The 15,879-nt window shown below is 35.3% G+C and overlaps 1 protein-coding gene across 8 annotated transcripts in view; it reads left to right on the top strand.

The window, feature by feature from the left end:
- Positions 1 to 3,477: 3,477 nt before the first annotated feature.
- ecm1b (extracellular matrix protein 1b) overlaps positions 3,478 to 15,879 on the top strand; it is a 75,020-nt gene continuing 62,618 nt past the window's right edge. For 5 of the 8 annotated variants that reach the window (XM_026284223.1, XM_026284226.1, XM_026284222.1 and 2 more), the window contains exon 1: positions 3,478 to 3,678. In XM_026284223.1, coding sequence (XP_026140008.1) covers positions 3,609 to 3,678 — 70 coding nt within the window. In that variant the 5' untranslated portion in view covers positions 3,478 to 3,608. Of the gene's footprint in view, positions 3,679 to 3,997; positions 4,043 to 9,201; positions 9,238 to 9,365; positions 9,423 to 15,879 lie in introns of all 8 variants that reach the window. The other 3 variants (XM_026284221.1, XM_026284220.1, XM_026284219.1) reach the window with 2 other exon arrangements.

Genomic DNA, 15,879 nt, shown 5'->3' with positions numbered 1-15,879 from the left:
TTTATTAACTATTCTAAAGTGTCAAACATCATTTCTCTTTGTCAATTGTGGCCCGCATAGTTTGTGTTCAGGGAGAAAAAAACAATCAAGCTTTCTTGAAATGACGGCATCAGATGTCCTTTCCTTCTGTTTTCCTTGTATTAAGGGGAAAGCTCCCTAAAATCTTAGAATGAGGAAGAAAACTTGATTTAAAAATAAATAAAAAGAGAAACTGCTGGTGAGTCATGGTCATCTAGCATTCAGAACATATTTATAAAATTGTCTAGTAGTATATGACTTTCTGCACAAGTTATACCCGTCAACTGTTAACATCATCTGGTTTTGACTACAACCTTTTGTTCAATCAGTTTACAAGGGCACCACCTTAAGTGCTTTTTTTCAAACCTTTATTGAAAAATATAATGCACATGCTTTTTTAAACTTATTTAAACAGTGAAATGGAGTTTGAAATAACTAGATTTTGCCTGTATAATAGATTGAGTATATTTATTTTGCACAGCCCTATATGATTGCCAGTCAGATATATTATTAGAATCTTAGGAAATAGGCTCTGACAAATCTGGACTAAACCAAGGACAATTTTTTTTACTCTAATCTTTTTAAGAGGAGCATGTTTGTTCAAAACAGTTCTGAACAAGAATTTCAAATATGCCCACGCCTCCACAAACTTCAGGAATAAGCCCAATTCTGTACCAGACCATATCAGCAAGGTCATTCAAGAATGCATGTTCATGAATTTAAAAAAAATGTTTGAAAACAAACACTGGAGGATTAGGTGGTGCATTTGCGAACACAAACTGTATAACAGTGATCACTAAGGATTTGACAGAACACTCCAGATGTATAACTCTCTGGACTATTAGTAAGGATAATGTCAATTAATGAACCAGACTCCATAATCTTAGTATTATATCTTGTAGGGGCCTGCACAGTCTGGGACAAGTTTAGTGCGTCCAGTTGGAATTGTTAGGATGATGGAGGTTAAGACATATCCCAATTCAAGTCCCCTAACAAAATAAATTCAGAAGAGATGTAAGGAGAAATTGTTTCACTTAAAACAGTCAAAGACATGCAGGAGCAGAGGGCAGTCTATAACCAGCTATAATGAGAGAGAAATATTTAGATACAATTATTGTTTTTTAAAATGTATTAACTCAAAATGTTTAGCAACTGATTTTGAGGGAATTACTGAGCACTTGCATCTAATCCTCAACTATTTTCTTTAGGCTTCTACCATTTATTTGTGATTTTAAATTGTAAATTAATTTTAACTCTTTAATTTAATAATAATGCTATGCATTTCCCTATATAGTTGAGTTTTTTTTTTTTTTTTACTTCTCCTTTCACTGACTCGTTTTGTTTTTGCAATTCATTCTTTGCTCTATTCATTTAGTAAACATCTTTCATTTCATTTAGGTCTCATGAAAGTATTATGTCTAAGATATGTCAGAGTAGACAAAAACAGTTGATTAAGTTCCCAAAGTCCCATGACTTTACTGTGTGTTGATATTGTGTGTCCAAGGGAACAAATCCCTGTCTGGCTAAAGAACACAAGAAACACCAGCACTGTTGGGCAATCCAAGGCTGTTAGCACCAGCACTGTTGTGTTTGTTAATATAAGACTGAGTCAGGGTCAGCTCTGTAGTTTCTGAGATTTTAGTGTTTCTATAACTCATTTCCACATCTGAGATATCCCCGCCAGCCTTAACTGGAGCCAAAATCAGTGAGCCATCACACCAAAACCTAATTAAGTTTTTTTAATACCCTCCATTGTAAAAATAAATAAATAAATAAATAATAATAATTATATATAATACATTTATTTAATACTAATTAGAGTTCAAATCTATTAACCTGTGTATTGACGTATTGCTGATATAAAAATTATAATTCAACTTTATTTGGAGTACTACTTGTGCACAATGCACATTTCTTAAAATGTCTAAAATAGGTTTTAATGTCACTATTGATGCGGATTGTATGATCTTTGAATAATATGTCTTCAAATGCAAGATATTTAAAGTGGAAGTTACACTTTAGCACAATCAAATTTGTAAGGATTTGTATCTTAAATCATTCAGTTTATAATGTTGGCAAATCTCTTCAGAAAGTACTTTAAAAATAGAATTTGAAGACTGAAACAAAAAAATAGATAACAAATGTTAATATTTGCAAAAAGCATCATTGCTCTGTCATTTTTTACACTGAATGTGCGAGTAAATGAGCTCATATGGATTAGCAATGCTAAGTGTAATGGCATGTGTTTGTGTGAGTAGCCTAATACCGCAATTTAGTGGTAAAATATGCACATAAATATATATAAATATAGTTTAAACACAACTCGAAGTGCAATCAACACACATACAGCAATGTCCATATTATACAAATGCATGCCTATATTGGATGTTGTCATTAAACATGAACATCTGAATAATGTGAACATGAATATCAGACGATGTCAAACAGGTTCGACAGATTTATAATACGATATACCTATTCATTTTGACTCCACTGTACACTGTAAGACTCAGAAGTGCAGTGTTCGGCAGAATCTTTGGCAGGAGAACAAATGGCGATTTAGAATTTGTACTTGACACTGGTTTATAGTGAATTACTGCACAATGTTTAGACTTGTTAGACATGGATTCCAGGAACCATCCTATATCATCACACCACCCTGAATGCATTCAAGACGTGACAACCCAACCCTGCTGGTGTTGTATGTGAAACAGGTTGTGTCTCTAAACGTCAGCAGATGTTTTGTTCACCGACTGAGGTTTACAATAGAGCGTGTGGGGTGGCTGATGACCAATAGATCATCAGTCAAACATCATCAGTAACAGCTGCTGTTATATAAAAAAAATTAGTAGCCTATATAAGAATGTAGATTTAATGAAAAGATATAAAACGATTTTTTCCATAAAGGTTGACATTTTACATAATTATCAGCATAGGGTGCCACATAGCCTGAATTGTAGATAGAAATTAAAACTTGTATCGGAACATAAACGTGTGTTCAATAAACTAGCTACTTTTTTTCCTGGGTTCTCTAGTCTTGTTGTTTGTAGAAAAGACTTGAGGCATGTGCCTTTATGAATTCCTTTCCCTGATAGTTAGGCTACAGGATTGAAAGTGACTCAATACCTTACTAAATTTAATTCATGAAATAATAAATAATAAAAATGTAGGCTAATTAAAAGGCAATTGCACATGCAGATTATTTTAAACAAAAATACTGCGGAAGAAAATCTAATATTATTAGTCATCAATTTACAAGGTTTTTGGAAAACTTTCCTATTTCAACTTAAACGACCTATTTAAAACTTTCACGACCAAGCAGGTGTAAAAAAATTAAAAGCGATTCGCGATGGACAATTTTTTTCTAGATAAATAACTCGTGTAGTTCAGAATTGGGAAAGGAAGTGACATGGAAATGAGTGTATTTTGCGGAAGATGGTCCTCCTCCTCCTCCTCCACATGATCTTCTCCTGACTGCAGGGTTTGTCTTTAAAAGCTGAAGAGCGGAACAGTGAACGGTCAGCTCCCTCCGCGTCAGATACAAGTTAACTTCAACAGAGAAGTGTTTGACTGAGGTCACATCACTGACCATGAGCTCCTCACGCGGCGTGGGACTTTATTTGACGCTTTTACTCGCTCTTCTGTGCGACGCATCTGAAGGTAAATGCAACTTCTTAGGCCTGTGTCACGCTAATGTTTTCATGTCGCTTACACAGAACATAGCTCAGACATGGAGTAGGCAATTTTTTTTATATATCTTATGTTCAGGATTTATGAGAAGGAATATAAATGTATGGGGTATTTAATGACTGTAGAATTATTTTGTCATGTTTTGTAAGGCAGTGTTCGTTTGTGAATATATTTTTCCCCCATGCATACCAGAGTTACATAAAACATGCTTGCAGATGTTCTGGATGTTACCCAAGTATTTTTGTTTCTTCCCGCTAATGACTAATGCCAATGTGTCCTACTTTTCCAGACTTTCCTTTCCAAAGGGAAAGTACTCACACGCTACTGGATGAAGGTCTGTTTGAATTATATTCTCAAATTTATACCATAACCACTCCTCCATATTTTAAATGTATAGTGTATAGTTGAATAATATCACACCAGCATGTTGTTGTAAATGGCAGCGATTATTTCCTGCTGAAAAACTATAGAAACCATCACAGGAATTGTACTGGTTTTAATGGATACTGTAATGTCCCTGTGGCTCTCTTCTGGTAATTTGTTGCCTGTTTTATTGGTGGCTTATTAAACCATTAAATCCTAAGGGAATATGTCTCAAAGCACACCACTGGAAACATTTTTTTAATGGTTCATATTTGATGTTTGGCAGGGGCGATTCTAGGATTTTTTCAACTGGGGGGCACAAGAGGGGCCACGAATAATACAGAGGGGCCAATCTTGTGTTGTTTGAACTGTATATCCAAATCATTTCAAGAGTTTAGTAACCTTTAAAATCAGTAATAAACAGTGATACCCTATTATATTTTAATAGCAGTTATTCACTGCTCTAATTCAAAACAATCAAATACAATTTGTATTAACTTTTCACTTTACAAAAGTGAAAGAAAAACTGCAATAAATGAAATAATCCAATGTATGAATAGTGTACAACTCACAAATAATAATAATAGAATTTATTTATAATAGCCTTATTTATATAAATGCAGAATAACATTAATAATTCATAGAAATAAATACAAAATTAATGAATTAATATAATATAAATTTAATATAATAAATCGTTTTTGTTTATTATCCACATCCCATTCAATTTGCATAGCAGCAGTTGCAGTAAATTTTCATTGATGAATAAACAAATCTACTTATGTCAAGGCTAATTAATCTTGAGCATATTGATTTAAAAATATCATATAACCATACTTTGTTAGAAAGCTACTTGTTCAAAAAGGTAGCTTTAGTTTAACATGTAAAATATGTGGATCCTATAAAAAACAGTTTAGAATAGCTTAATTAGTCCAGTGTTATTTTAGTATTAGTTATTTATTTTGCTATTTAATCATGCATTAAATATTTATGTATGACTTTTAATTTGAGAATGTTTCTGGGTGTCATCAAATTACGTTTTGTCAATAACGTCTGTGAAGGGGGGGAGAGAGAGCTTTCCAGGGTGCAGACAGCAATCGCGGAGCACCATGGTGATTTTAGAACGGCAACTGAATTTATGAGAAATCTATACAGACGCAAATAGATTAAAGGTGTAGAAAAATAAAGACCTATATGTGTATTTTGGACTTTTTTTTTCACCACAAGTCTGAAAGAAGACATGTTATTGAAGACAAACAGCCCTAAATCTCAAAATTGACCAGTAAAAAAACAATGTTTTTGCATGTGTCTCACCCATAGACTATAAAAAAAAGTCTCAAGTGTGGAGCGTTAGATAAACATTATACGATTTGTTTCGTCACCTCACTCAAGTGAAAAAAATTGCTAATCGACTGCATGATTCAATAATGACTTTATTAGAATTGATATTATACTTTTTTTAAACCATTGCTTTAAATTGCGTTGTTGCCTATATCGGCGCGTTCGGCCGAAAAAAAAAAAGTAAATCGTAACGCAGTAAACCCCTTTTACATTCAGCATCAGAGGAGCATAGTAAGTATAATATTTAGCATCTTGGTCTGCTCTAGGAGATAACATCGTCATCGAACCTGGTCTGTCTAACACCGAAAGACGTTAACGTTAGTACCGAACACTTCTTGCACTGCAACAACTCGCTAATAGAAGATTATTATTTGAATTTGTGAGTGACAGACAAGTAGAAGGGTGGGGGCACACTGGGGGGCCAATCAGTTTTCAGGAGGGGCCAGTGCCCCCATGGCCCCTCCCCTGGCGTAGCGTATAATGTTTATCTAACGCTCCACACTTGAGACTTTTTTTTATAGTCTATGGGTGAGACACATGCAAAAACATTGTTTTTTTACTGGTCAATTTTGAGATTTAGGGCTGTTTGTCTTCAATAACATGTCTTCTTTCAGACTTGTGGTGAAAAAAAAGTCCAAAATACACATATAGGTCTTTATTTTTCTACACCTTTAATCTATTTGCGTCTGTATAGATTTCTCATAAATTCAGTTGCCGTTCTAAAATCACCATGGTGCTCCGCGATTGCTGTCTGCACCCTGGAAAGCTCTCTCTCCCCCCCTTCACAGACGTTATTGACAAAACGTAATTTGATGACACCCAGAAACATTCTCAAATTAAAAGTCATACATAAATATTTAATGCATGATTAAATAGCAAAATAAATAACTAATACTAAAATAACACTGGACTAATTAAGCTATTCTAAACTGTTTTTTATAGGATCCACATATTTTGCTTTCCACAATAACTGCTTTAAATTAATTACTTATATTAACTGCCCATTAACTATAGTTTAAACCATGAAACTCACAATCATGCTGAACTAAATATCTGTGGATCCCTACTGAAAAAACAAAACAAAAAAACAATAGAAACCATCAAAAAAAAAAATTATAGTTTCCATTACAAATACCATTACCAAACATTGTTTGGTAATGGTATTTGTAATGGAAACTATAATTTTTTTTTTGATGGTTTCTATTGTTTTTTTGTTTTGTTTTTTCAGTAGGGATCCACAGATATTTAGTTCAGCATGATTGTGAGTTTCATGGTTTAAACTATAGTTAATGGGCAGTTAATATAAGTAATTAATTTAAAGCAGTTATTGTGTAAGATTATTGATACCATTTGTCTGTAAGATTATTGATGTTAATGCCGTTTGGCTGGATCAGAAGAAGGTCACAATCTGAAAAGACAAGGAACTCTTACAAGAATCAACAGCTGAACTCGGTCTCGCAAAACAGCACACCCAACTGAGAGAAGCAAAAGCTCCACACCTTATACATGATCCTCTTCCTTTACTCACTCTCCCCTCATTTCAGTCTGAACACAGGACACTGCAGAGGTCACCAAAACCAGAGTTTTTTACAATGCAACAATTCATGTTTAATGTCTTTGAAAGGTCTCTATTGCCGCGTTTCCACCGAAATTACCCGGAACATTTTTACCAGGAACTTTTTTTCCCAGGAACTTTTTTCCCCCCAGACCTGTTGCTTTCTGCGTTTCCACCGCGGTGTAAAGTACCGGGAAGATTAGGCAAATAGACTGGTGACGTAGGTCTGCGTGCGTTTCTCAATACAAAGTACTGCTGATTTGTTTGTTTTTTTAAAGTACGCTGGTTTTGGACGTGCATCCTCGGTAGTTAGTTCAGACTTTGTGCATTCGACTCGGGAGTGTGATGTCCGCGACGACGCAAGTCCGGTAAATCTATAAACAGCAGCGTACTTGATAACTTCAGTCAGCTCGTCTTGGCTACTGCAATTTTCCTATTTACAATAAAACGAAATAGGATATAAAATACCACTGCCTCCTTTGGTTTTCATTTAAGCATAATAACAGCTGCAGAAATGTACTTAGTTCAGGGATATGTGTATATGCAGCCATTACAATGAAACGAAATATTATATAAATTTGCCTTTTTTATTTTCATTTTAACATATAGATAAATTGAATACAGACCAAAGAAAACCTGTTAGATTTACCCCGCAGCTGAATTATATGTTATGTTTAACCACTAAAGACACATCAGAGCCAGCGGCACATATCAGAAGGTCTAGCCGATTTGAGGCTGCATCTCGGCGGATACATGAGGACTGAGCTCTCGCTGATCGAGTGGAGCTCACCGTCGCAGAGATCGGCGAAACACATTTTTTAAATAGGCACGGTTTTTATAAATAAACCATAGATTTGAGTTTTAAACAACTACATTCTCGCCTGAAATACTTTTAAAATTACATTTCATGACACAATAACAGAAATATTTGAAAATGATCCAAATAAATGGTGGTTGAACTCAACCAATGCTGCGTGAACTCAGATCGCTTTGGCTACTGCAATTTTCCCCTCAGTACATTTACAATAAAACGAAATAGGATATAAAATACCACTGCCTCCTTTCGTTTTCATTTAAACATAATAACAGCTGCAGAAATGTACTTAGTTCAGGGATAAGTGTAACGTTATATACAGCCATTACAATGAAACGAAATATTATATAGACTTGCCTTTTTTATTTTCATTTTAACATATAGATAAATTGAATACAGACCAAAGAAAACCTGTTAGATTTACCCCGCAGCTGAATTATATGTTATGTTTAACCACTAAAGACACATCAGAGCCAGCGGCACATATCAGAAGGTCTATCCAAGGTGAGGCTGCCTCTGGGCGGATAGATGATCACTGAGCTCTCGCTGATCGTGTGGAGCTCACCGTCTCAGAGATCGGCGAAACACATTTTTAAATAGGCGCTGTCTTTATAAATAAACAACAGATTTGAGTTTTAAACAACTACATTCTCGCCTGAAATACTTTTAAAATTACATTTCATGACACAATAACAGTAATATTTTGAAAATGTTGATCCGAATAAATGGTGGTTGAACTCAACCAATGCTGCGTCAACTCAACCAATCAGGATGTTTAGCGCCAAAGTCCCGCCCCCGAAAGTTCCTGAACTTTAAAAAAGTACCACCTCGCCAGCAGGGACTTTCTGGGGCGCATTTTTTTACCCGGAACTTTTATTTAGTTCCTGGTTCCTGCGGTGGAAACACACCAAGTACCGGACCAAGTCCCTAGTTCCTGGGTAAAGTTCCTGCGGTGGAAACGCGGCTTATGTGTCTGGTAAAGGGGTTTCATTCTATTAACATGAGAACAGGGAGCCATAAATATTGAAAAGTGACTACTTCACACAAATTACCTTGTGTATGTAAATGAAGTACAGCCTCCCACAGTAATCAAAGTTACTCACATGCAACCCCCAACTGTAATATGCTAAAACCCCTGCAACAACAAACAATACCATTTGGTAACTTTGGGGTTCTTCTGGATATTTAATTAATAATAAAATCACTAATTTGGTCAAGTGTGTGGATGATGACTTCTAGAAGTGTTAGCTGTGCTCCATACATCGCTATACAACTGTCAGTAGTAGACAGTGGACCTTTTTTGCTAACTTAATTTAGCTCATTTGAATCCAAGTTTCGCTCGTAATGTCATCACTGATGATTAAAGCAAAGCCATTCTTGTCAGAAGCCTGACCTGATTCTTGTTTTCTTTCATTCGCAGATGGCCTTCAGCATGAGATGCCAGTTCCTCCTGAGGGTAAGGCCATGATCAGTGTTTGACTTGTCCTGTTGATTGATCAGTTGGTTTATATTTGTAATGGATATGTGACAAAACTTATTTTCATCTTTAAAACAAGAATTTACACTTTCTTCGTCTTATTTCAGAGCTGGAATTTTTGATGATGCAGAGACCAGTCATCCCTGACCTTTCTAAAGTGATGGGTGAGTGATCACTTGCTGTTTCTCAATGTAAAGTCAGTGGATTAGTTTGACTGGTGTTTTACATCCTTACATACATTTTTGTGTGTATTTAGCAGCAGGCTCTTCAGACATGACCGAGAGAGAAGACACAAACTTTCACCCTGAGAATGCCCCAATAGGTACAGTTGCATCCTATAATGTGTTTTGGTTTGGGAGCTGAGATTCAGTTTGGCCAGTGTGTCTCGACTTCTGAGCAAAACTTGATCAAAAAAGATCTTCCATATTGTTTAAGAAGTCCTGGACCCAATTAATATAGCACTGGTTGAACTTGCAGCATTTGACAGAAATTTGTAACCTGTCAGAAATGTTGGTATTATTGGTGTTTACATATTAAAAATCTCTCATCAGGTCGCCCAGTGTTTGGCCCTCGCTCAGTGGGACCCAGGATGGGTCCAGAGGTTCATTTCCCCCCTGCCTTTCCAAATACAGGCAACCTGCAAGATATCTGTCGGTTCAGTAAAGCTCCGGTCCGGTATCCTAAGGACATGTTTCCTCAGAGTGGCTTTGGCCGTGAACATCGTCAGGCTGATGCTATCAATCAACTTCAGTCCTGGTACGGTGTCTGCTGCGGCATTAATGGAACACCAGAAGAGCAAATCTGTTGTGCTGAACAAGCGGTGAGAATCTTGACATAATTATAATATTATACCTTCTTATAACAGGTGTAGCTTTCACAAGACTTTATTCAGGAAATTAACCTCATCCTTGTTCTCTCAACAAAAACCCAATTCAATTTTATTTTTTTTGGCTTTTGGATTATTGTGTAAAAAATGATTGGATTATAGCGTAAAAAAAATTCTGCTACCAACCAAAGTATGTAATTCTTACATGTTTTGTTCATTGTGATGATCTTAAAAAGTGAACACACTTTTTATGAATTTTCACCAGAAGTAGAAACGTAGGCTATGTAGGCTATAAACAAACTACAAGACAGTCGCATGATTTTAAGCTTCTCTCTTTCAGTCTTTATTTAAAAAAATATAGAATTAGAATAGAATTTGCAAGAGTGTTATTATAAACATAATGAGGTTATAAAAGCAGACTAGTAATTAGATGGGTTAAACATTTTGTATAATGATATCTAATGTCTAATGTCTAATGCCTCTACAGTCCCATTTGGCCATTTGTTCGCAACCACCAAAAATCTAAAGGGGGTATTAACGATGTATTTCATGTTGTAGAATAGATCATAACAATTTGTGCAGCCTGCCTTTACCAAAAATGAGTGTTTTTCAACCCATTGACTTCAGGAAGATGGAACCAGAAGTTCTAAAATGTTAACTTATTTCGAGTGCTAACATGTCATCCCTGAAGCACTCTATTGCCTGTTTCCAAACAGGTTTCCCAACCACACCTGTCATTTGTCAATCCGGCACCAAACCTCTACCATTATTTGAGTCTGTGTAGCCTTTCTCAAACTGTTTTAGCACCGAGTCACAGGGCCCTATAATACACCCGGCGCAATGCAACGCAAGGTGCAGCGCAAGTGTGTTTGCACGTCGTTTAATAAGCAAATGCATTTGCACCCATTTGTGCGCCCATGGGCGTGCTGGTCTGAAAAAGAGGTATGTTCAGGCGCATTGCTGGCACATTGCCTTTTTAAGGAGCTGACAACAGAGACCACGGATTTCACCAGAAAGTGAAATACATTTTAAAGACTTTTTGTTAAGGTGGTAAGGTGCTTTGGTTTTTGTAATTTACTGCATTTAAATTTTTTGATGTTGCTCAGTTTTATTGTTTACTTTGTCTTTTTATGGACCTTGTTGTGCACTGATTTACTGTTTCCAATCATTTAGTGGAAGAAGAGTCTGTCTGCCTACTGTACTGAGGAATTCTCTATTAAAACCAGTCACTACTTCTGCTGCAAGAAGAGAGGGAAGGCCCGATGGAGCTGTTTTGATAAGGAGGCTTCAGATTCTTCATATCACGTCTCCTCCGAAGTCTCAAATGGCAAAACTCCAAAAGAGATTCAAGGCTTCAAATATAACTCCAGAGCTTGCAAAGAGTAGGTTTCTACTGGAGAATGTACAGTGTGTTTGTGGTTGGAGTTTTTAATGGGTATTTTGTTTTTTTACAAAATACATTTAGAAATTTGATGATTGTAGTGTTACCTGAGTGAATCAAAATGAATTAGATCATTCAACTGTTACTTTTTACTAATAACTATTTTCTATACTTCTTTACTGTGCTTGAGGTTTTAATAACATATCGATAATACAGAAACATTTAATTTAATTGCTTTTATTTTATGGTTTATATTCATGTAAGCCCTGATCTCATATTTGTTTCAGAATGGCTCCTTCATGTAGTTTACAGATCAAACAAAATGTTATTTGCCCCCACATGTTTTGTTTTTCCAAAAACTTTTATTTTAAAATGAACGCAGTCATATAAATAACTGTAATGGTGATGTGGTGCACCTTTTTTTTTTTTTGCTCTGTATTTCTAAATCTAAAATACACACACAGTGTTTAGTAATGTTCAAGCAAAAAACTACTAATACCCTGTTTAATTGATCTCTAGTAAATTCTGTCTAGTTCCTGACTAGTTATTCTTCAAATCCTGTTGGACTCAACATTGGTTATGCCACATGATAGATGTTCACATCAAACAATGAAATAAATTCATTTCAACTTTGAGAATAAATGTTCTTTTTTAGCTGTTTAAGTACTGTTCTTTCTCTTCTGCTCTCATTTATTGTGCATTTTTTATTTAATTATTAAATGATGAAAATAAGAAGATTTAAGACCCTAATGTTTTATTTCTTGCAATTCTCACTTCATTTTTATATCTAAATTCTGAGAAAAAAAGTAAATTGTGCCTTTTTTATTGCCTTTTGTATTGCATGATATAAATGTACAATTCTTACTTGCAATTGTCAGTGTTGTCACGTCACTTTCACTTTTAATTGCAAGGAAAAAAGTTAGAATTGTGGGATATAAAGTTTTATTATTATTTTTTTAATAATAAACCACCAGTTCACTATCTCAACAAATTAGAATAATTTATAAGACTAATATTTCCTTTCATATCATATCTTGTGCTTTCACATGCATTCCATTCATATTTCATTATATAGAAGTACAGTACACAAATTTCTTGTAACTAAATGTGACTGCTTTTGCCTTCCATATAATATCTTGGTTTCTCAGTGTGCATGAGTGCATGTAAACTTGTGCAGGGTTAATATGACGTGTTTAAGCTTCTGATTTTCATATTGAGGTATGAAATAAAAAATAATCCCTGTGGTTTTGATCTGAGGAACTGAAATGCAACTATTTATGTTTCTCAATTCCATGCCAAGGATATTTATTATAAATCACATTTTCAACTGACGGTTCAGATCTTTAGGTGTGTGTGAGGGTGTGTGTGTCTGTGTATTTTGCATTCCTTTTTCAGTTGATGTTTTGACAGCAAATTGCTTGTTCAATTTAAATGTGAATGAAAGTGTTTTGTATATCATTAAATAAATGAAATTTAAAGAAAAAGTGTTTTGTCATCTTTATTTAAAAAATTAAGGCAGTGGAGTAACATTCGATTATGATTATTGATCTAAGTAAAAAAAAAAAAAAAAAAAAAAATAGATCCCAGTTGACAAAACATGATTTAGGTCGATTGGACTAGAAAATAATAGTCAAGTCAACTTAAAGAAATTTGTTACCTGTACTAATTCCACTCTAATGGGAAGTTATTTCAACGAGAAATATGTTGTCAAGATAACAAAAAAAATTTAGGCAGCAGGGTAACAAAGTATTTTTAGTTGACTCAACAAATTCTTTTTTACAGTTTATGGCTTAAACGTTTGCCCGGATAACAAAATATTATTTAATTTTAAAAATTATTAAAATGTAATAATATTTGCTATGGCTAAGAGCAAAAGACCAAATCCTGATAAACTCTGTTTAATTCCTTAATTCATATTCTTGTAGGAGTTAAATAAGTATCTCTTTCTTCTTTAGTAGAGCGGTATACTACATTTAGGCCCCGTTTACACCATTTTCATTTTAAATGCATTAGTGTAAAGCGGGTTCTGATTCTGAAAGAAAATGCAGAACAGATTCGTTGTAATAACGAGTCATAAACACATCCACAGCTGTAAATCCAGTTTAGTTAGGAAGGTAAGGGTGCACTGAACGAAATGACAACAGCGTCACGCCAGCAGTGTCAAGCCGGAAGTGGGCAGAGTGAAAGTTATCTTAATAGGCACGGCGCCTCGTAGTGTTTTGGATCATTAAAAACAAATGAATCTACGCTGATATAAAGTCAGCATTCATTTTTTGTAACAATTAAATCGGATGGGTGCACTTTATTTGAATACTTTTGGACTGTTGAAAGAAAAACACACCTGCCGCCATTAAACAACTTGGAAGAGCCAGGACCATTATTTATTGAACTCTGATTGGATTCGTCTGAAAGAAGAACGTTATACACCTGGGATGCCTTGAGGGAGAGTAAAACACAGCCTAATTTTCATTTTTGGATGAAATAACCCTTTAAGCAAAGTTGCACTGAGCATTTTTCAGGATTCACGAAAGTATTCAGCAAAATAATAAAAAATGGCCATGTCCATAAACAGGGTTTCTGCTGGTTTTATGAAGATAAATTCAAGATTTTATAAAGACCTTTTAAATACCAATTATAGAAAATTAAAGGAATATGATTTCTAAATTTTGAAGCTGTTTTCCAACACAAATGTCTAAATTTTCTTAAAGGGTTCACCCAAATAAATAAATAAAAACAAATCAATTCTCATTTACTGTATTAAACGTCAAGTTGTTTTAAACCTGACTGAGTTTCTTTCTGTGACAATTCCCAGATAGGTGACTGCCTTTCCTTTGTGTGTCACAATCAAGTTGAATTTGAACACTACATCCTCTTGAAATATCCAGTAAAATAAAATGCATGAAAAAGCAATAAATAACCCTAAACTGTTTTGTAGGCCATTTGTACAGACCTTGCGGTCAGTGTGGCAGCTGAAGTAGGAGGCTCGGAGCTCCACATGTTCCGATGGAGAGAAAACACTGACACTGTAGCCACACTTTGCTGCACACTGCTCATTTATGGGGTACACACTGGTCTCGCCTGAAAGACAAATCACTAGTTTTGCCTGCTCAAACACAATTTTCACTCTTTATTCAGTGAAATTTTAATCAGATTTACTAAAAGTAAAAACATGCAAAGTCAGTCCTAAGAAATAAAGAAATGGTGTTGAATAGCCACTGAAGGTCAAGAGTGATGTTTTCTGACCCCTAGTTTTTAGTGAAGGTGCAGGACTTGCCAACAGATTTAAAAAGAAGGTTCATTGCCAGTGAAGAAGAGAGTTCATCAGCGATCATGAAGATCACAACCCATTATGAAGAGCTTCTGCATGAATAAATGGGTTGAAATCTAAATATGTGTGCTAGTAAGGACTAACGGGCGTGTGTTTAAGCAGACAATTTAATTCAGTGGGAATATGATCTCATTTCAGAGTTGTTCACACATACAGGAGCAAGATCACACTGTTAAGACAAAATCATGTATTAAAAGTGCATGTAAAATTTAAACCATAAATTGCTCTAAAGGCAACCAACAGCTGGTACCAGCTGCTAGCAAACTACACCTGCTAACCAACACAGACTTAAGTGAACCATGCACTTGCTTTTTCTGTATATCCTGTCCAAACTGACACTATGTGCTACTGCCTGCTACACACCACTTTTTATAAGTAGGCTAAGTTTCTCTACCCATGAGGTTTAAAGGCAACTCTAAACTCATCAGCTGCTAATGAGCTACACATGTGGCTGTAAAACCTGAAGGCCTGTGGTTGGATGGCGAGACAGTCAAAGGTCATTTGATGACGACACACCCGACAAACGAGACTGTCATAATAAGGCCGCTAGAGGGCGCTTGATTTTAAAATGTAATAATGGGTCGTAATACGCTGCTTGCGTTTTTAGGAGGAGGACAGTCTCCCAATAATTATTTCAAGTTGATAATTTTTAACACCTCATTTTAGAGCTAGTAATGGAGGCTTGAGACAATGGTATGAGAAACAGAGAGAGATTAAGTATGTGTGAATTACTTTAATTTGTGTGTCTCTCAGCAGCATCACTAGTGAAACCACAAGTTTAACTGCTTCAAGAACAGTGACATTTTGCAGAGAGATTGAGAGTAAGTATATGTACATAGGCCTAATTTTGGGGACAAAACATGCAAATACTTTTTTATCCTGTTGTTAAATATATTTGCTTGCTCAGTGTCATTGTGGACTTTGGATCTTTTTGTTGTTGTTAGAAGGAAAGAACGATGGTAGACCAGGGCGGGGTACAATTGACAGTCTTTAATGAAGAAAATAGCCTCTCACAGAATAATGAAACCAAAATCACGGGCTTCTTTCAGCCAAAAACAGAAATAGCCAGACGCCAGGGTCAAAGGG

Source organism: Carassius auratus, chromosome 16 (genome assembly GCF_003368295.1).
Source record: "Carassius auratus strain Wakin chromosome 16, ASM336829v1, whole genome shotgun sequence".
Lineage (NCBI taxonomy): Eukaryota > Metazoa > Chordata > Actinopteri > Cypriniformes > Cyprinidae > Carassius > Carassius auratus.
Note: the sequence above shows the minus strand (reverse complement) of the source record. Positions and strands in the feature narration are given on the sequence as shown.